Here is a 21,021-nt window from a genome sequence, read left to right as displayed (position 1 = left end):
GGACAGGAGAGGTGAAGGGTTGGGAGGTCTTTCTTTGTTTAATGAGAGTATGAGAAAGACAAAAGTCTCAAAACAATTCTCGCTCTGTAGCTAAGCTGGGAAATCGATGGACATTGGCTCACTTGAAAGATTACACACTAAGTTCAAATCAAACTTTCCAAGCTGCTACTCCAGTATTGCCAGATTTTGCACCCTCTGCCATCTTTCCTTTCATCCCCTTCTCTTTCCATAGCACTCCATGCTGTGGGACTGAGCAGTCAGCATTGATATATTTAGTCAGACCTGGGAAAAACATGGTGTTAGTGCGACAGAGGTGTTCACAAGGGTATTATTAGCCTTTAATATAATGATAAAAGCTAAAAGGTGTTGGAGAGAGACAGCTGACTTGTCCCATTTGGGAAATAGAACATCAAGTGGGCAATGAAGAACATTAGGGACCTGTTTGGGAAGAATAAACACACCAGTTTAACCTTGTAAAAGAGAAACTTCCCCCTTACAACCAGTCATTTGTTTACAATATGATTTTATTACAGTAGCACCTAGAGGCCCCAGTGGAGATAAGAGCCTCACTGCGCTCAGCACTGTACACATACATAGTCAGAATTAGCCCAAGGTCACACAGGAAGTCCACAGCAGAACAGAATTAAACCCACGTCTCCTGAAGGCCAGACTAGCATCCTAACCACACAACCAGGCATCTTCTCTTTGCTCTGTAACTAATAACACCACAGATTTATTAAAATGAGATTCTTTTCAGTGCAACTTACCTTTCACTGATTGTGCTTGTTTCTCTCTTACATTTCTGGACTTGGACAATGAAAGTGAATTTAGTCAATTCAGATGTCTGTGCTGCAGTTTTTGTGTTGCAAAGAGTGCCAGGGAATCTTGTTTAAGAACTGCTCCTTCCATTGAATTTTAACCCCTTCTTCTCCACCCCTCCAAAAAAAGGGTTTTCTATTGGGTTTGCAGGTAGGTTTGGATACAAATTTATTTATATACAGTCTAAATGTTGGCCTGAACTTGATTTGACATTGCCCCTTTGAAGCTCTGATGTACAAGTAACCTCTTTAAATGCAAATGGACAGTTCACAGGAAAATAAAGGATATCTGTCAAAAAGCAAATCCTGAAAGAAAGGGAGAACTAAAATGTACGCTAAGAGCAATCCAGTTGCTGATCCAGCCTTCCCTTGCTTAATTTGAGATCTGCAAAGCTTGTGCCACTAGATGTATAGTGACAGGTTGCTTGGTATCCCCGTAAATAATACTGAACTACCACGTTTGTCATTTCCTCTCTTTCAGTAGTCAATCAATGCCTTGTCATTTGTTTTGAGGGGTGAGGCGCTGGAGACAATGTGAATCCTTGGATGCCCTTCTGTTTCACACAACTTTACACACTGGCAGTTTATGATGAGGCATGAAATACAAGGATCATTGATTTCACCTATTTTTTATCTTAGTTCTGAAATAGTAGCAGTCCAGCAGCACAGGAGCCAGGAGCACAGGAGCCAGCAAACAGAGCTGTAAATAGGGGAGTTTCAGTGGGAGTTCTGTTGGAGGAGCAGGTTTTTGTAGTTTGTAGTTTGTGGATTGTAAAGTGTGTGTGTGTGTGTGTGTGGAGGCTGCTAGGGGCAGTGTGCTGGGAGAGCAGTGGAGCCCTGATTAGGGGGCAGGGCTTACCTGATTACGGGTCCTATATAAGTAGCCAGCCAGTCAGGCAGTAGCACAGACAGCTGCAGCAGCACAGGAGCCAGCAAACAGAGCTGTAAACAAGGGAGTTTCAGTTGGAGTTCTGTTGGAGGAGGTTGCAGGGGAGACTAAGACAGAGGAACCGGCAAGCAAGTCAAGGGATAGGGTGGTGGTCTGGTGCCTGCTGGAGACTTGTGTTGCGTTGACTACTAGGCGTCAGGTGGGAAGGCTATGACCATACAGAGGCAGCAGTGAAAGACACAATGAGGATGACTGGATGTGGAAACTGCGGCATGTACATGATCCTGGAGAGGGCGCCTGAAAAGAGCTTTGTCTGCATGAAGTGCCGCCTGATAGAGCTGATGGAAGAGAAGATCCGAGGACTGGAGATGCAGGTGCAAACTCTGATTGAGTTCAGAAGGGGGGTTGAGCAGACGATGGAGCACAGACACAAGGAGGCTGAAGGGATAAGCTCAGATGTGCAGATGGAAGAAGGACCAAAGAATTCAGAGGAGAGACTGCTGGGGGAGGAAAGTGGACGGTGGAAGCATGTGACTAAGAGAACCAGGCAGAGGAAAAGACGGGCCAGTGAAGGAGAAATAGAACTCAGGAACAGGTTTGCAGAGTTGGAAAATGAAGAAGGGACACAGCAGGTGGTCGCTGAAGGAGAGAGGGCAAGGAAAAAGAGAAGAGCTGATAGTCCTGCAAGAGGAGGGGAGGAGTCAATGGAGGCAACACCAAATATAAGCCCCAGGAGGATTTCAAGGGGGAATAGGAATCGAGAGGACTTGCAGCCGGTGGGTGCGGGAGATAGACCAGAGAAGCGCACTGTCACCAGGAAAAGGCAGGTCTACGTGATTGGAGACTCCTTACTGAGAAGAATAGACAGGCCTGTGACTAGAGCTGATTGGGAGAACAGAAGGGTGTGCTGTATGCCAGGTGCTAAGATACAGGATGTGGACCTGCGGCTGAAAAGGATACTAGCGGGAGCAGGGAAGAATCCGTTGATTGTCCTTCATGTGGGAACGAATGATACGGCTAGATACTCTCTGGAATGTATCAAGGGAGACTATGCCAGACTGGGGAAGACGCTTAAGGAAATCGAGGCTCAGGTGATCTTCAATGGGATTCTGCCAGTTCCTAGAGAAGGGCGACAAAGGTGTGACAAGATTTTGGCTATCAACAGATGGCTCAGGCAGTGGTGCTATAAGGAGGGCTTTGGGATGTACGGCCACTGGGAAGCATTTACGGACAGAAGACTGTTCTCTCGGGATGGACTTCACCTGAGCAAGGAGGGAAATAGACTTCTAGGATGGAGGCTCGCCGACCTGATTAAGAGAGCTTTAAACTAGAAATTTGGGGGAGATGGTTGGGAGATGTTCGTGAGATCTCCACGCCGGAATTTAACCTTGAGAGGGAAGTAAACAAAGTAAGAGGGGATACAGCCATGGACAGAAGAATTGGCATAAGGAGGAAGGGCAGTGTAGATAACAGACTAACAGATGATGTTGGTGGTAGAATGTCTGTGCCTAACAGGGTACAGAATGTGAGTGAAGCCAAACTGCAAAAATTAAGATGTCTGTACACTAATGTGAGGAGCCTAGGTAACAAAATGGAGGAACTAGAGCTACTGGTGCAGGAAGTGAAACCAGATATTATAGGGATAACAGAAACGTGGTGGAATAGTAGTCATGACTGGAGTACAGGTATTGAAGGCTGTGTGCTGTTTAGGAAAGATAGAAATAAAGGCAAAGGTGGTGGAGTAGCATTGTACGTTAATGAGGAGGTTAACTGTAAAGAAATAAGAAGTGATGGAATGGACAAGACAGAGTCTGTCTGGGCAAAAATCACACTGGGAAAGAAAGCTACTAGAGCCTCCCCTGAGATAGTGCTTGGGGTGTGCTACAGACCACTGGGATCTGATTTGGATATGGATAGAGACCTCTTTAATGTTTTTAAGGAAGTAAACACTAATGGGAAATGTGTGATCATGGGAGACTTTAACTTCGCAGATATAGACTGGAGTACAAGTGCTAGCAAGAATAGTAGGGATCAGATTTTTCTGGATGTGATAGCTGATGGATTCCTTCACCAAGTAGTTGAGGAACCGACAAGAGGGGATGCCATTTTAGATTTGGTTTTGGTGAGCAGTGAGGACCTCATAGAAGAAATGGTTGTAGGGGACAACCTTGGTTCGAGTGATCATGAGCTAAGTCAGTTCAAACTAGATGGAAGGATAAACAAAAATAGATCTGGGACTAGGGTTTTTTATTTCAAAAGGGCTAACTTTAAAGAATTAAGGAAATTAGTTAGGGAAGTGGATTGGACTGAAGAACTTGTGGATCTAAATGCGGAAGAGGCCTGGAATTACTTTAAGTGGCAGCTGCAGAAACTATCGGAAGCCTGCATCCCAAGAAAGGGGAAAAAAAACATAGGCACGAGTTGTAGACCAAGCTGGATGAGCAAGCATCTCAGAGAGGTGATTAAGAAAAAGCAGGAGTGGAAGAAGGGTGGGATTAGCAAGGAAAGCTATCTTAGTGAGGTCAGAACATGTAGGGATAAAGTGAGAGAGGCTAAAAGCCAAGTAGAGTTGAACCTTGCAAAGGGAATTGTAACCAATAGTAAAAGGTTCTATAGCCATATAAATAAGAAGAAAACAAAGAAAGAAGAAGTGGGACCGCTACACACTGAGGATGGAAAGGAGGTTAAGGATAACCTAGGCATGGCCCAATATCTAAATAAGTACTTTGCCTCAGTCTTTAATAAGGCTAATGGGGAGCTTAGGGGTAATGGAAGAATGACAAACGGGAATGAGAATATGGAGGTGGATATTACCACATCTGAGGTAGAAGCCAAACTTGAACAGCTTAATGAGACAAAATCGGAGGGCCCGGACAATCTTCATCCGAGAATATTAAAGGAACTGGAGCATGAAATTGCAAGCCCGTTAGCGAGAATTTTTAATGCATCAGTAAACTCAGGGGTTTACGACTGGAGAATTGCTAACGTAGTTCCTATCTTTAAGAAAGGGAGAAAGAGTGATCCGAGTAACTATAGGTCTGTTAGTTTGACATCTGTAGTATGTAAGGTCTTGGAAAAAATTTTGAAGGAGAAAGTAGTTAAGGACATTCAGGTCAATGGTAATTGGGACAAAGTACAACATGGTTTTACTAAAGGTAGATCGTGCCAAACCAACCTGATCTCCTTCTTTGAGAAGATGACAGACTATTTAGACAAAGGAAATGCGGTAGACCTAATTTACCTCGATTTCAGTAAGGCATTTGACACGGTTCCACATGCGGAATTATTAGTCAAATTGGAAAAGATGGGGATCAATATGAGAATTGAAAGGTGGATAAGGAACTGGTTAAAGGGGAGACTACAACGGGTCGTACTGAAGGGTGAACTGTCAGGCTGGAAGGAGGTTACTAGTGGAGTTCCTCAAGGATCGGTTCTGGGACCAATCTTATTTAACCTTTTTATTATCAGCCTTGGCACAAAAAGCGGGAATGTGCTAATAAAGTTCACGGATGACACAAAGTTGGGAGGTATTGCTAACATGGAGAAGGACCGGGATATCATACAGGAAGATCTGGACGACCTTGTAAACTGGAGTAATAGTAACAGGATGAAATTTAATAGTGAAAAGTGCAAGGTCATGCACTTAGGGATTAATAATAAGAACTTTAGGTATAGATTGGGGATGCATCAGTTGGAAGCAACAGAAGAGGAGAAGGACCTTGGGGTATTGGTAGATCACAGGATGACTATGAGCTGCTAATGTTCATAGATTCATAGATTCATAGACTCTAGGACTGGAAGGGACCTCGAGAGGTCATCGAGTCCAGTCCCCTGCCCTCACGGCAGGACCAAATACTGTCTAGACCATCCCTGATAGACATTTATCTAACCTACTCTTAAATATCTCCAGCGATGGAGATTCCACAACTTCCCTAGGCAATCTATTCCAGTGTTTAACTACCCTGACATTTAGGAACTTTTTCCTAATGTCCAACCTAAATCTCCCTTGCTGCAGTTTAAGCCCATTGTTTCTTGTTCTATCATTAGAGGCTAACGTGAACAAGTTTTCTCCCTCCTCCTGATGACACCCTTTTAGATACCTGAAAACTGCTATCAGGTCCCCTCTCAGTCTTCTCTTTTCCAAACTAAACAAACCCAATTCCTTCAGCCTTCCTTCATAGGTCATGTTCTCAAGACCTTTAATCATTCTTGTTGCTCTTCTCTGGACCCTCTCCAATTTCTCCACATCTTTCTTGAAATGCGGTGCCCAGAACTGGACACAATACTCCAGTTGAGGCCTAACCAGCGCAGAGTAAAGCGGAAGAATGACTTCTCGTGTCTTGTTTACAACACACCTGTTTATGCATCCCAGAATCACGTTTGCTTTTTTTGCAACAGTATCACACTGTTGACTCATATTAAGCTTGTGGTCCACTATGACCCCTAGATCTCTTTCTGCCATACTTCTTCCTAGACAGTCTCTTCCCATTCTGTATGTGTGAAACTGATTGTTCCTTCCTAAGTGGAGCACTTTGCATTTATCTTTATTGAACTTCATCCTGTTTACCTCAGACCATTTCTCCAACTTGTCCAGATCATTTTGAATTTTGACCCTGTCCTCCAAAGCAGTTGCAATCCCTCCCAGTTTGGTATCATCCGCAAACTTAATAAGCGTACTTTCTATGCCAACATCTAAATCGTTGATGAAGATATTGAACAGAACCGGCCCCAAAACAGACCCCTGCGGAACCCCACTTGTTATACCTTTCCAGCAGGATTGGGAGCCATTAACAACTACTCTCTGAGTACGGTTATCCAGCCAGTTATGCACCCACCTTATAGTAGCCCCATCTAAGTTATACTTTCCTAGCTTATCTATAAGAATATCATGCGAGACCGTATCAAATGCCTTACTAAAGTCTAGGTATATCACATCCACCGCTTCTCCCTTATCCACAAGGCTCGTTATCCTATCAAAGAACGCTATCAGATTGGTTTGACACGATTTGTTCTTTACAAATCCATGCTGGCTATTCCCTATTACCTTACCACCTTCCAAGTGTTTGCAGAGGATGCCTTTGATTACCTGCTCCATTATCTTCCCTGGCACAGAAGTTAAACTAACAGGTCTGTAGTTTCCTGGGTTGTTTTTATTTCCCTTTTTATAGATGGGCACTATATTTGCCCCCTTCCAGTCTTCTGGAATCTCCCCCGTCTCCCATGATTTCCCAAAGATAATAGCTAGAGGCTCAGATACCTCTTCTATTAACTCCTTGAGTATTCTAGGATGCATTTCATCAGGCCCTGGTGACTTGCAGGCATCTAACTTTTCTAAGTGATTTTTTACTTGCTCTTTCGTTATTTTCTCTTCTAAACCTACCCTCTTCTCGTAAGCATTCACTATACTAGACATTCCTTCAGACTTCTCAGTGAAGACCGAAACAAAGAAGTCATTAAGCATCTCTGCCATTTCCAAGTCTCCCGTTACTGTTCCCCCCTCCTCATTGAGCAGTGGGCCTACCCTGTCCTTAGTCTTCCTCTTGCTTCTAATGTATTGATAAAAAGTCTTCTTGTTTCCCTTTATTCCCATAGCTAGTTTGAGCTCATTTTGTGCCTTTGCTTGTCTAATCTTGCCTCTGCATTCCTGGGTTATTTGCCTATATTCATCCTTCGTGATCTGACCTAGTTTCCATTTTTTATATGATGCCTTTTTATTTTGTAGGTCCCGCAAGATCTCAAGGGTAAGCCAAGGTGGTCTTTTGCCACATTTTCTATCTTTCCTAACCATTGGAATAACTTGCTTTTGGGCCCTTAATAGCGTCCCTTTGAAAAACTGCCAACTTTCCTCAGTTGTTTTTCCCCTCAGTCTTAATTCCCATGGGACCTTGCCTATCAGCTCTCTGAGCTTACCAAAATCCGCCTTCCTGAAATCCATGGTCTCTATTCTGCTGTACTCCCTTCTACCTTTCCTTAGAATTGCAAATTCTATGAGTTCATGATCACTTTCACCCAAGCTTCCTTCTACTTTCAAATTCTCAACAAGTTCCTCCCTATTAGTTAAGATCAAGTCTAGAACAGCTTCCCCCCTAGTAGCTTTTTCAACTTTCTGAAATAAAAAGTTGTCTGCAATGCAGTCCAGGAACTTATTGGATAGTCTGTGCCCCGCGGTGTTATTTTCCCAACATATATCTGGGTAGTTGAAGTCCCCCATCACCACCAAATCTTGGGCTTTGGATGATTTTGTTAATTGTTTGAAAAAAGCCTCATCCACCTCTTCCGCCTGATTAGGTGGCCTGTAGTAGACTCCCAGCACGACATCACCTGTGTTTTTTACCCCTGTTAGCCTAACCCAGAGACTCTCCACCCTTCTGTCTCCTATGTCCATCTCCACCTCAGTCCAAGTGTGTACATTTTTAATATATAAGGCAACACCTCCTCCCTTTTTCCCCTGTCTATCCTTCCTGAGCAAATTATACCCATCTACACCAACATTCCAGTCGTGTGTATTATCCCACCAAGTTTCAGTAATGCCAATAATGTCATAGTTGTATTTATTTATTAGCACTTCCAGTTCTTCCTGCTTATTACCCATACTTCTTGCATTTGTATAAAGGCATCTAAGATACTGGTTTGATCTCGCCTCCCAGCTTTGCCCTGACCCTCCTTCCTCTCTGCCATTATAGCCCGTGCTCCCTCCTGTTACCAACCCATCTCCCAGGTCTTGTTCCCCACTTACCTGTGGGCTTTGCTCACCTGTCCCCGTCAAACCTAGTTTAAAGCCCTCCTTACTAGGTTAGCCAGTCTGTGCGCAAATAAGGCCTTTCCCCGCTTCGAAAGGTGAACGCCATCTGTTCCTAGCAGTCCTTCCTCAAATAGCATCCCGTGGTCGAGGAAGCCAAAGCCCTCCTGGCGACACCATCTTCGCAGCCAGGCATTCACCTCCACGATGCATCTGTTTCTGCCCGGACCCCTACCTTCAACAGGAAGAATCGAAGAGAATACCACCTGCGCTCCAAACTCCTTAACCCGTACTCCCAGAGCCCTGTAGTCACTCTTGATCTGCTCAGCATCACACCTCGCAGTATCATTTGTGCCTACATGGATGAGTAGCATGGGATAGTAGTCAGAAGGCCGGATAATCCTCGACAAAGCCTCTGTAACATCTTGGATACGGGCCCCTGGCAGACAGCATACCTCCCGGGACGAACGGTCAGGGCGACAGATTGGTGTCTCCGTCCCCCTCAGCAGAGAGTCTCCAACCACCACTACCCTACGTTTCTTATCAGTGGTGGCAGCAGTCCTCCCAGCCTTAGGGGTACGAGGCTTCACCCCCTTAACTACTGGGGGTGATTTCTTCTCTCGTGTATCAAGAAGAGCATAATGGTTATCTTTTACCACAACAGGAGGGTTCGCAGCAGCGGTGGAGCACTGCCTGCTGCTAGAAGTAACCAGCTGGCTGTGTCCGCCCTGAGCCTCCTCCTCCACTGGAGTGTGAAGCATCTCCTCCACTGGAGTGTCAGTAGTCCTGTCAACAGGGACAGCACCATCAGCTGTCTCCACATGGATACTGTCCAGGAATTGCTCATGGGCATGGATGTTCCTCAGCCTGGCCACCTCCTCCTGTAGCTCTCCCACCTGCTGCCTGAGAGATTCCACCAGCAGGCACCTTTCACATTGGATGCCACCCCCAGCCTGGATATCAGTAAGTGGAAATTGCAAATTACAGTCTTTGCAAGCCCACACCAGAATCTGGGTAAAAGCATCCATGCTTTGGTGCTCTGTCTGGCTACAGGCGCAGGTGGAGGAGACAGAAGTAGTGCTAGCACAGGTGTTGCGGGTCCTCCTCACCATTGTAAGCCTCCCTCTGTCAAACTCTCTCAAAGTCCTCTCTGCTGTAAACAGAAAGGTTTTCAATATGGTCAGGTTATGGGTTCAGGGGACCAGTGGGTCACAGATGAGACCGACAAGGGACACCCCCTCCCTTCCTACTCCCCTTGCAAACTCCCTTGCAAAACTCCCTGTTAGCAGCTCCTGTTCGCTAAGCTCCCTGGTCGCTTGTGCGCAGCTTTATAAAGCCCTGGCCTGAGTGAATGCCCCGCCCACTGGTTAAGGTTCAGCCAATTACCAGAGGCTTCTAGCTTTCAAACCTTCCTAGTAGCTCCACCTCCAACTGCCAGCTACAGCACACGGTCCTTCAAACAAACAAACCAAACAGACTGACAAACACAAGCTCAGCACACAGCAAGTAACCCCCAAACACACACACAAACCCAAACACTGCAGACAGTCACTCACCCCACAGATGCTGTAGGTGCTTCTCCTTCACCTGGAGAACTCCCTTGCAAAACTCCCTGTTAGCAGCTCCTGTTCGCTAAGCTCCCTGGTCGCTTGTGCGCAGCTTTATAAAGCCCTGGCCTGAGTGAATGCCCCGCCCACTGGTTAAGGTTCAGCCAATTACCAGAGGCTTCTAGCTTTCAAACCTTCCTAGTAGCTCCACCTCCAACTGCCAGCTACAGCACACGGTCCTTCAAACAAACAAACCAAACAGACTGACAAACACAAGCTCAGCACACAGCAAGTAACCCCCAAACACACACACAAACCCAAACACTGCAGACAGTCACTTACCCCACAGATGCTGTAGGTGCTTCTCCTTCACCTGGAGAACTCCCTTGCAAAACTCCCTGTTAGCAGCTCCTGTTCGCTAAGCGATGTGATGTGATATGGCCGTGAAAAAAGCTAATGCGGTTTTAGGATGCATCAAGCGAGGTATTTCCAGCAAAGATAAGGAAGTGTTTGTACCGTTATATAAGGCGCTGGTGAGACCCCACCTGGAATACTATGTGCAGTTCTGGTCTCCCGTGTTTAAGAAGGATGAATTCAAACTGGAACAGGTTCAGAGACGGGCTACTAGGATGATCTGAGGAATGGAAAGCCTGTCATATGAAAGGAGACTCAAAGAGCTTGGCTTGTTTAGTCTAGCCAAAAGAAGGCTGAGGGGGGATATGCTTGCTCTTTATAAATATATCAGAGGGATTAATATTAGGGAGGGAGAGGAATTATTTAAGCTTAGTACCAATGTAGATACAAGAACGAATGGGTATAAACTGGACACTAGGAAGCTTAGACTTGAAATTAGACGAAGGTTTCTAACCGTTAGAGTAGTGAAGTTCTGGAACAGCCTTCCAAGGGGAGTAGTGGGGGCAAAAGACATATCTGGCTTTAAGATTAAGCTTGATAAGTTTATGGAAGGGATGGTATGATGGGAGAGCCTAATTTTGGCAATTGATCTTTGATTATCGCCAGATAAGTATGCCCAGTGGTTGGTGATGGGATGTTGGATGGGATGGGATCTGAGTTACTGCAGAGAATTCTTTTCTGAGTGCTGGCTGGTGAGTCTTGCCCACATGCTCAGGGTTTAGCTGATCGCCATATTTGTGGTCGGGAGGGAATTTTCCTCCAGGGCAGATTGGCAGAGGCCCTGGAGGTTTTTCGCCTTCCCCTGCAGCGTGGAGCATGGGTCACTTGCTGGTGGATTCTCTGCAGCTTGAGGTCTTCAAAGCACAATTTGAAGACTTCAGTAACTCAGGCATAGGTTAGGGGTTTGTTATAGAAGTGGATGGGTAGGGTTCTGTGGCCTGCTTTGTGCAGGGGGTTGGACTAGATGATCACATTGGTCCCTTCTGACCCTAGAATCTATGAATCTATAGGAAAAGTCAACGAGCTGGGAATAGTTAAGAAAAGTGCCATTAGAAGAGAATGTTCTCCAACCATTAAAGCCGGTTGGTATGGTCCTTACTCTGTGTATTAATAGCTAGTCGTTCATAGTCTGAAATGTTAAAAAATGTCTTGTGATTTTTGTGTGTCCAACCTGAACTCCTTAAAGGTGCTGAGCATATACCCTCTGAAAATCAGGCCCCTGTAAAGTATTTCAAGTTGGGCACCCAAAATCACTAGTCATGCTTGAATTTAAAATAACCTCCCATAGTTCATATAGTATGTGGTATACAATATAGACATGACAGGACATGTTCAATCATTATAAACTCCTATACTGTAATGGAATTCCAACTCTAACCTGTGCCTTAAATCACTCAAAGGATGTATTGCTTGCAAGGATCCTAAGCTACAGGTGTTAATTGAAAAAATCTGCTCTTATGAAAGGAAATTTGTAGAGTTGCTTGAAAATGCATTTTCACTGCTGAAGAAAAAGGATTGTGTGATATCTCTGCACAGAGAAATCCTACCTGCTAATAGTAAGCTTTTTTGGTTGAAAAGTCCAGGCTTTATTCTAACAGTGGTAAAGCCGTGCTTCATATATTATGAGAGAAAGTGTTAGACTCGTACTTAATTACTGGGGTTTGCGGTTTATCTTTCAAAATCAGAAGGGTACTTACCTTCGCTGCTTGATGCAACAGAAGAAACTAGGGACGATACTACAGCAATGAATGGGCCCCTGGGACTATATGGTGTTCAAAGATATTGAAAGCTTCGGGAAAATCTTTGAAACCAAGGATATCTTGTCTGCTCTAGAGACTGTCAAAGCATATGTATAGACAGGGAAACATACAGAGAGGAGGAAGGGAAACCTAAATGTGTGCAATGAACGTGGTCAGGAAGACTTAACATGAGAAGGAACCGTAGACGTGAGGAGGAGTTCAGTACTTTGAAAAATGAGTGTTGTGGTGAGGGGAAACAAAGTCTAGAAGGAATTTAGGCTGAGTGTAAGGAGTATGTAGCATGGAACAGCAAATATAGCCACAGAAGCAGCAACTGATTGCTTTACAAATAGAACAAATGTTTTTGAGTGGGGTATGTATGTTTCAGGGGTAAAGCCAGTAGCTGGTTGGATGAACCTGAGTGGGCTGCCTGGCAGCCTCTCTTGGAGAAAGATACTCATGTTAATAAAACAGGATCCTTTGTTTCATGTTGTGTACAGTAACTTCTTCCTCCCAGTGGATTATGTACATTGGAATTCTGGACCAGATCCTCAGCTACAGTGAATCAAGGTAGCACCATTGAAGTCCAATGGAGCTCTGCTGACTCTCATCAGCTGAGAGTCTGGCCCCACATCATCTAACCCTGCTCAGAGCAAGCCTATATTTCATGGCGATTAAAACATCAGTGGCTACTGGTGCATTGTCTACACTACTCTGCTTTTGGATCTCCAGAGTTCTTAGCAATGGTGGGAAAGACCACAGAATCATAGAAATGTAGGACTGGAAGGGACCATGCATAGAAGCTGGACAAGGTATTATCTAAGCCATCCCTGACAAGTGTTTATCTAAACTGTTCTTAAAAACCGCCAGTAATGGAGATTCTAGGTAATTTTTTCCAGTGCTTAACTACCCTTAAAGTTAGGAAGCTTTTCCTAATTTCTGACCTAAATCTCTCTTGTTGCAATTTAAGCCCATGACTTCTTGTTCTGTCCTCAATGGTTAAGGAGCACAATTTACCATCCTTCTCTTTATAACAATCTTTTACATACTTGAAGACTGTTATGTCCCTCCTCAGTCTTCTGTGCTCCAGACTAGAAAAAAATGGGTTTGTTTAATCTTTCCTCACAGGTCATGTTTTCTAGCCCTTTAATCATTTTTGTTGCTCTTCTCTGAACTTTCTCCAATTTGGCCACATCTTTCATGAAGAGTGGTGCCCAGAACTGGAAACAATACTCCAGTTGAGGCCTTATCAGCGCTGAGTAGAGTGGAAGAATTACTTCTTGTGTCTTGCTTATAACCCTCCTGCTAATACATCCCAGAATGACCGTTCTCTCATTTACACAGGACTAAATTGGGAGCAATCTTACTGGTGTCTATGAAGCTAAACTGGTATGAGCAAGTGGAGAATCAGGCCCAGAAAGTGTTTTTCCTTGAATAACTGATTCTTTATGATTGGTCACAGGGCTATCCTCAAAAGGCCTCATTGCTCCTTTGTGTTAGTGTTTACAGGAAGTGGTGATGCCTGCGCTCGAGCTTTCAATTCAAAGACAGGCGTCCTGCAGAGGATCTTCCGAGGACACAAGTTCATCATCAACTGCATTCAGGTGAGGAGGGGATTTAACTTTGAAAAACTCAACATCCAGCTCAGCACATTTTAGTATAGATTTCTCCATATGTTCGGTAGAAACTGACATGGCCAGTTACCTGGGCATTAGAACACTTGGATTGCCAGATGCTCTGACATGCAATGGGGAATTGGGCCTTAAATGTACAGGACTAAGCCTCCTGTTTACTTCCGAGCTGCATTTGGATTGTGGTGACTCTGAAATGTGCAGTATGGGATTAAGTCTAACCCTGTTGTTCCAGATTCACAATGAATTATTGTACACAGCTTCCCACGATGGCACGCTAAGGATCTGGGACGTACAAGGAATCTGCAAGCGAAACAAGCATCGCCTGAAGAAGGAGCCTTCTGTCCCGGGCAAGAGCTCTCAGAAGGGAAGTCTGTCTCGTCTTTTCAATAACAGAGTTGGCTGCACAATGCAAGAGGAGAATGGGGAACTTGAGGCTGTTGAACTAATGTGATTGCCTGGGACAAACTGTCTGTCAAGGAGGAAAAACTGAGCCATCTTCTGTGCCCTTGGGTGCAGATAAGCCAAACCTTGGGAAGAGGTGGGAAATTACATTGCTCAAAGTGTTCAATCCAGAGTTCCCAGTCATGTGACTCATGAAACTGCCTCTCTTCAGAATATTACTGATGTCTCACAGCATCTCATAGTACATTGTAATGCAAAGGAAACTTGTGTGGATGACTTACAGACCAGGGCAATATGGGGTCAGGCACCATTGTAGAGAGCAGTCCATGAAATACGCCTTCCCCTATATTTTTGTTTGTAATTGTCATTTGTATTTAAGATTCCTCTTCCTAGTTCCTTCCTGTACAGTGGTATTTGACCCCACTGCTGCCTCACGCTGGTCCCTGACAGGAGGAGAGGCAGGAATAAGTAATGAACCAATAGGCTCCCTCCCCTTTTTATTGCCTCTTACAACACACTGTGACGGAGCAGAATGTGCAAGCGAAAGCTGCCTTGCAGGATGACTCTGAATTGAATTTTCTCAGCTCCCTTTGGAGTTATAATGTCCTTGCCTCTCACTGATCTGAATGACTTTAATGTAGGAGAGTTTGGCTGAGGCACACAGATGCCTGAAGTCTCTCTGGTGCTTGAGTTTAGAACACCAGAGCAGAGATTTAAATGGGCTTTGAAAAAACCCCAACAAATGACCAACCTGAACTTTAGGCCTGTTCCTCCCCATACAGCGCGAGTGGGAGAGCAGGATGGCAGTGAGTTCCCCTGGGGAGGTCGGGAGGTGGGGGCGAGGGCTTTGTTTCTTTGTTGTGGGACAACAGGCTTCATGTAAGGATGCTGGTTCTGAAGGATGTGATCGAGGGGAGTTGAGTGAATGCAGCCACCCAATATCTCTCTGGCTTCACTGCCAATGTGCCCAGAGGATTCAGGGGGCCTGGGGCAAAGTGGGGGAGCTGCAGTGCTTGTACTCACCTGGCGGCAGTCTGGGTCTTTGGTGGCAGGGGGCCTTTCAGTCGCTCTGCATCTTCGGAAGCACTAAAGGGCCCCCCGCCGCCGAAATGCTGCCAAAGACCCGGACCGCTGCTGGGCCAGGACTCACTGGGGCCCTGCTGGGCCTGGGGCAAATTGTCCCACTTACCCCACCCCCTCCGACCCCCAGAGGCCCTGTTCACTGCTGGGCCTGAGCTCCTTTCACATCTCATGAACCTGTCAGCGGTGCTGCAAATTCCATGACAGGTGACATAGGAGCCAGACAAAATCTAGAGAGTGCCTGGAGACCATATGGGCTTTGAAATGAAGAGCATGTTACCATGGAAGAAGGTGGGGACCTGATGGAAGGAAGGTGGTGGTGTGTAAAGATCTAGAGTGAAATTGTTAAAGATCACCTAGGTGTGCCTGAAGGAAAGGGATGCAGTAGGTTTGGATAAGCATCTGAATCAATCTGTTTCTGTGGCCCACATTGTGTTACATGGGCTGCAAGTTGAGAACCACAGTGCACCCGCCAACCACCCACAGTCCCCTATGCCAGGGAGGGGCCAGGAGCCGATCCCTGGGTGTGTGCTGGTCAGCAGCTGGACCTAGACCCCGCCATGTGGGGCTGGATAGCAGCTGGGACTCGAGCGCTGCTGCGTGGGGCCAGGCAGCTGGGAGCCCTGGCTCTGGGCCAGGAGCTGAGCGCCTGGTGCCGGCTGGCAGCCAGGACCCAAGAAGGGGAACCAAGAGGCCCCCCCCTCCCCGAAACCTGGGGGTGCTATAGCACTCTGGCAAATCCCTAGTTCCCTTGCCCCCCTCACTGCCCAGAGCCCGCTCCAGAAACCTACTCACAGACCCACTCTTCCATCCCTTGTCTCCCTGAGGCACTCACCTGCCCCTGCTGGCAGGAGCGCTCCAGCAGTCTGCATGATGCAGTCTGCCTCTCAGTCAGCCCTGCCCCGCCAGACCAGAATGACAAAGTTTGAATTTTTTTTAGCACGTAGTTGGGCTGCAGCTGTGGGCTGCAGGTTGAGAAATGCTGATCTAAATTTGGGAGTGTCGCACTCATCTCTACCAGGTTCACTGTGCCTTGATAATCACTGAGCCATAAATATTCAAGTGTCCTTATTTTTTTTGTAGATATAGCACACTTTGTAGAATCAATGAAACAGATACTTAACCATGTGTTTTTATTTTTGTGGCTTTATTTATTCTGTATTGTGGCAGATAAATGCTGTAATACTCTTTGTGAATGGGTAATAAACACATGGCATCTATAGATGAAACTGAAGCCTTTATTTGTAATTGCTTGCTGCATGCATAGGATTGGCTGCAGACAAATGGCAGTCAGAAAGGGAGGGGAAGGGGAAAAGCAGAGGGAAAAAAATCATGTGAACTTTACAAACATGCCCTCACTTTCCCCTCTTAGATGGGCTGGAGTCAAGTCTGTTATTGGTGAAGCAGGACGGTCTCTAAATTTTTATGTCCTGCCTGCTGCAGTTGTATGACTGCCAACATCTCAACTCTTTAAACGGCTGCGTTTGACTGACAAAGCCACAAAATACACTGCAGCCTTGGGACAAGCGTGCTGTGCTGGGAGCCGGGACACCCTGTTTTCACCTCTTGGCTCTCACTAGCTGTTGCTCTTCACGACCCTTATTAGTGAGCGAGGGATCTCATCCCTCCCCCACCCCCTGAGACAGGAGAATGGTACGTCCTCCGTTTTACAAATCAGCAGAACCTAGCTCTTTGGTAGCGCAGTACCTGCCACCTCTCAGTCACACTGTCTGTAAGAGCTTGGCTCAGCCTAACAGTTACCACGCTCTCCTCCCAATGCACCATATGCAACCAAGGCAGCCTTACTCCTACAGTTCTAATCCTTTCTAGCAGCTAGGTGTGAAAACTGGGGCAAAGCCTGTGCCATACTGAACCCCTCACATAGTGCTTAGGCCACAAGGATAACACCCCACATCGCCATTGGTTGTTCCTGTAGTGCAAGCAGTGAGATGGCTACTGGGGATCAGATGGTCATGGGTCAAAGCCTGCTGTCGCACCCTGTGGGGAAAAGTAGCAGGTGCGCGTATGGTAAGGGTTGTCCTAGAAGTGTTTAAACAAGCAGCCACAGGCCTATCTTTTTTTCTCTCTCATAAATGAAGTGGTGAAATTCTATCCTTGCCCAATGACGGGCTCAACACACCTATACTCAGATTTCAAGGGACTGCCAGAGCACTTAGTCTGACCCTGTGTATATCACAGGCCCACACCACCATCCAGGACCAGCTCCCTAACACCCCACATTAGAGTGAAGTATTACAACCCACAGGAGACTGTTATGTGCTGCAGGCAGAGAATAGGAGGGACTGAGGTGTACAAGTGCCCGAGGTGCTGCAGTGGCAGAGAAATGATTGAGATAGACCCAGATAATTCTGGGTAGCCATCTACTACAGTGGAAAGCAAACACCCTCACGGTCACTGCCAACCTGACCTGGAGGAAAAGCCCCTTTCCACCACCATATATAGTGATCAGTTAGACCCTGAACAAGAACCAGCCAAGCACCTACTACTTCTGAGGGACTTCTGTGCCAAAAACATTAAACATTCTACACCAAAAAAATAAAAAATTCTGTGTGTAACATTTTAAAATGCTGCATATTTTGTCAATAAATAAAGGTAGAGGCTGCAGCATGGTGGGAGGTGGTGGGGAACAGGGACACAGGGCCCTGGCTGCACAAAGGTAGGAGATCACCCTGTACCCCCTCCAGATTTGGCAGTGGGGCTGCACCTAACCCTCACAAGGGCCATGCCGGCCGCGCACTCCAGGGCCCTGCCCCTCCATGCAAAGTGCCAAGACAGTAAGTGAGAAGAACAGAGTCTCACTTGCATGCCCAGCCCTGGCCACTGATCCAGGTGTGGGGCAAGTAGCTCTGCCCTGCAGGATCCAAGTGTAGAGGGGCTTAATGTGGGGGATCCAGGTCTGGGGTGAGGGTTCTGTGTGGGGCAAGCTGGAGACAGGCAGGTCAGCAGTGGAAGATCTGGATGCACAGGGGTTTCTTGCGGTGGCAGGGGTTCTGGGTGCAGGGGGGGGATGGGACTCTGCAGGGGGTGGGGTGTCCAGGTGAAGGTGGTTGGGACTCAGCCAAGGGCAGGGTCTGGAGCTTTGGGGGCTCAATGTGGGTAGGATGGGAGTTCAGCGGGGGGGGGGGGGGAATCCAGGTGCTGAGGGAGTGAGGCTTGGTGGAGGTGGAGGTCTGGGTGCAGCAAGTTGGGGGCTCAGTGGGGGGGAGGGTCAGTGCAGGGGCACTTGTTGACATGATCCAGGTGCAGGAGGGGTGGGGGGTTCAAGTGTGTGGGGGGGGCACTTGGCGGGGGGGGGAGTGAGGCTCAGCTGGGGTGTGTGTCTGGGCATGGGGTGTGAGGGCGCAGTGCCCTGTACAGTGACCCCCCCACCATCCCCAAGGCTGAGGAGCGACAGGTGCAGGAAGCGGGAGGGAGGGAGGGAGGGTCATCCCAGATGCATTGGAGGAAGATTTAATATAAAAAACAAACAAAAAAAACACCCAAAAAACCTCTCCCTGACTACTTTGAGGGTGGGGGAAAAATCCCTTCCTGAGCCCCCTCCAGCTGGCTGGCTGAAACCCTGAAGCATGTGCTTCCATGAGCGTAACATGGACATGAGCCCTACCCCCTCCCCATCACAAGTAACCCCTTCATACAATTACACCCATAACTTTGTCCAGCTTGTTCTTGAAATAAACTAATTTACTAACCGATCCTTCTACTGCTTAGAGACCTTCAAATGTCCAGCCTGAATTTATTCACGGCCAGTTGACCCCCATTTGCCCTTGAACCAACATTGTCTATTACAGCGGTAGGCAACCTATGGCACAGGTGCCGAAGGCAGCACACGAGCTGATTTTCAGTGGCACTCACGCCACCTGGGTCCTGGCCACCGGTCTGGGGGGCTCTGCATTTTAATTTAATTTTAAATTAAGCTTCTTAAACATTTTAAAAACCTTATTTACTTTACATACAACAGTAGTTTAATTATATATTATAGACTTATAGAGACCATGTAAAAATGTATTACTGGCACGTGGAACCTTAAATTGGAGTGAATAAATGGAGACTCAGCACATCACTTCTGAAAGGTTGCCAACCCCTGGTCTATTAGCTTAACTAGCTTGTAACCTACCGTGCTATTAGCAACACCCAATCCATGTAGTGTATTTATAGAGCGCAATCATTGCCCCTCTCCGCCTCCTTTTGCTTGACTAAACAAGCACCATCCTGCTTTTCTATGCAGATGGTTTTTTTAAACCAGTTGTTGCCTATGTCCAGCAGGTGCCACCACCACTTTGTTGGCTGGGACAGAAGTTTGTGTGTTTAACTCAGACTAAGTGTATGTCTGCACTTCAAGCTAGAGGAGTACCTTCTAGTTCCAGGTGAATGACCTGAGCTTCCTTGTCCAGAGCTAGCCTGGGGCTGTCTCCACCAGTTTGAAATTATACTTCCAGCTTAACGTGTGAACACATCTAGAACTGCTGGGTTAGGTACCTACCCGGAAGCAGGACTGGCCCTGTATTCTACCACTGTCAGCCACTACTCCATCTTGCTATGCAGTTCTGTACTAACCATTGGTCGCTGGGGGTGGAGGGGACATATTTATAAGATGGGTTTCAGAGTAGCAGCCGTAATAGTCTGTAAAAAGGACAGGAGTACTTGTGGCACCTTAGAGACTAACAAATTTATCTGAGCATAAGCTTTCGCGGGCTACAGCCTCACTTCATCGGTTCCCTCCTCAACAGCCAGGAGGCTCACTTTATTCATGGGCTGTCTGTGAGCTCCCCGATGTGTGTTAGCAGTTCAGATGAATAAACAGGAGTTCTGGCTGGAGGACCAGTAAAGGCTTATTTTTTTCTCTGATGGGTAAAGTGCACCTACACCCTTATAGAAATTTGCAACAAAACAATACTGTACATGTTTATATGAACTTAACAGGCTGCCCTGCAGCAGCACATGGTGCTGGGAAATAACGATAAGTGGTGATGATGATGATCCCTTGGATCAGAGTTGGGTGAATGAGTCACTTGAGTTTTTCCTCTTGCTTGTAAGCACATCACAGTATCAAACATATGTTTGAAATTACTTAGACTTCAACTCGTAATTCTTACTCAGCAGGTCACTTGCCAGTAGCAGATAGTTACTATTTGCACATGGGCCATTTGGATTAGTTACATGACTGGTGGAACTGTTTCTGTTGGAATGACCTTACACGTTCAATAGTACATTTTAAATTTCCCTATGGCAAGCATTTCATTGTAAAGTGTACTGTCCTGCGTAAGCAAAGCTTCAATACTTAAGGAAAGCACAAAGCAGGAGACGTGCACAGTTCCATCCAAACTGAATGCACATTCCTGCTATTCACTCTGCACTCTATCAAGCTATAGAGTCCATCTACCCCCACCTACATCATTTGGTGGGAAGCGCTGTCTGGTAACATAGTATCAATTTAATAAGGGCTCAAATCCTGCCAGGCACTGAGCCTCCTCAACTCCCACTGGTTTCAATAAGAGCTGAGGGTTCTCAGCCCATCACAGGCTCAAGTCCAAATCCCTCAGAGCTAAATGACTTCCTTATCCTTCCTTTGTACAGCTGTCCTGGAGGATATCATATTTCTTCCGTTTGTTTCTAGGGTAGTCCCGGGGCTGATCTTTTTCACGTTTGTTTAATTCCAGCCACGGTTTATTGGGTGTTGGTATGCTACCAGCATTCTCATAAATGCATAACTATGCATAACAACTTTTGTACTGTCCATT

At 46.4% G+C, this 21,021-nt stretch overlaps 1 protein-coding gene across 4 annotated transcripts in view; it reads left to right on the top strand.

Annotated features, from left to right (window-relative positions):
* The window catches only part of WDR86 (WD repeat domain 86), a 50,557-nt gene extending 32,068 nt beyond the window's left edge, over positions 1 to 18,489 (top strand). For 3 of the 4 annotated variants that reach the window (XM_030550035.1, XM_030550036.1, XM_030550034.1), the window contains 2 exons: positions 13,647 to 13,750; positions 14,013 to 18,489. In XM_030550035.1, coding sequence (XP_030405895.1) covers positions 13,647 to 13,750; positions 14,013 to 14,231 — 323 coding nt within the window. In that variant the 3' untranslated portion in view covers positions 14,232 to 18,489. The remainder of the gene's footprint in view (positions 1 to 13,646; positions 13,751 to 14,012) is intronic. The other variant, XM_030550037.1, reaches the window with a different exon arrangement.
* The last annotated feature ends 2,532 nt before the right edge of the window (positions 18,490 to 21,021 follow it).

The sequence above is a fragment of the Gopherus evgoodei genome, chromosome 2 (assembly GCF_007399415.2).
Source record: "Gopherus evgoodei ecotype Sinaloan lineage chromosome 2, rGopEvg1_v1.p, whole genome shotgun sequence".
In the NCBI taxonomy this organism is placed as follows: Eukaryota; Metazoa; Chordata; order Testudines; family Testudinidae; genus Gopherus; species Gopherus evgoodei.
The sequence above is the reverse complement of the archived record's forward strand: the minus strand, read 5'-3'. Positions and strand labels throughout refer to the sequence as shown.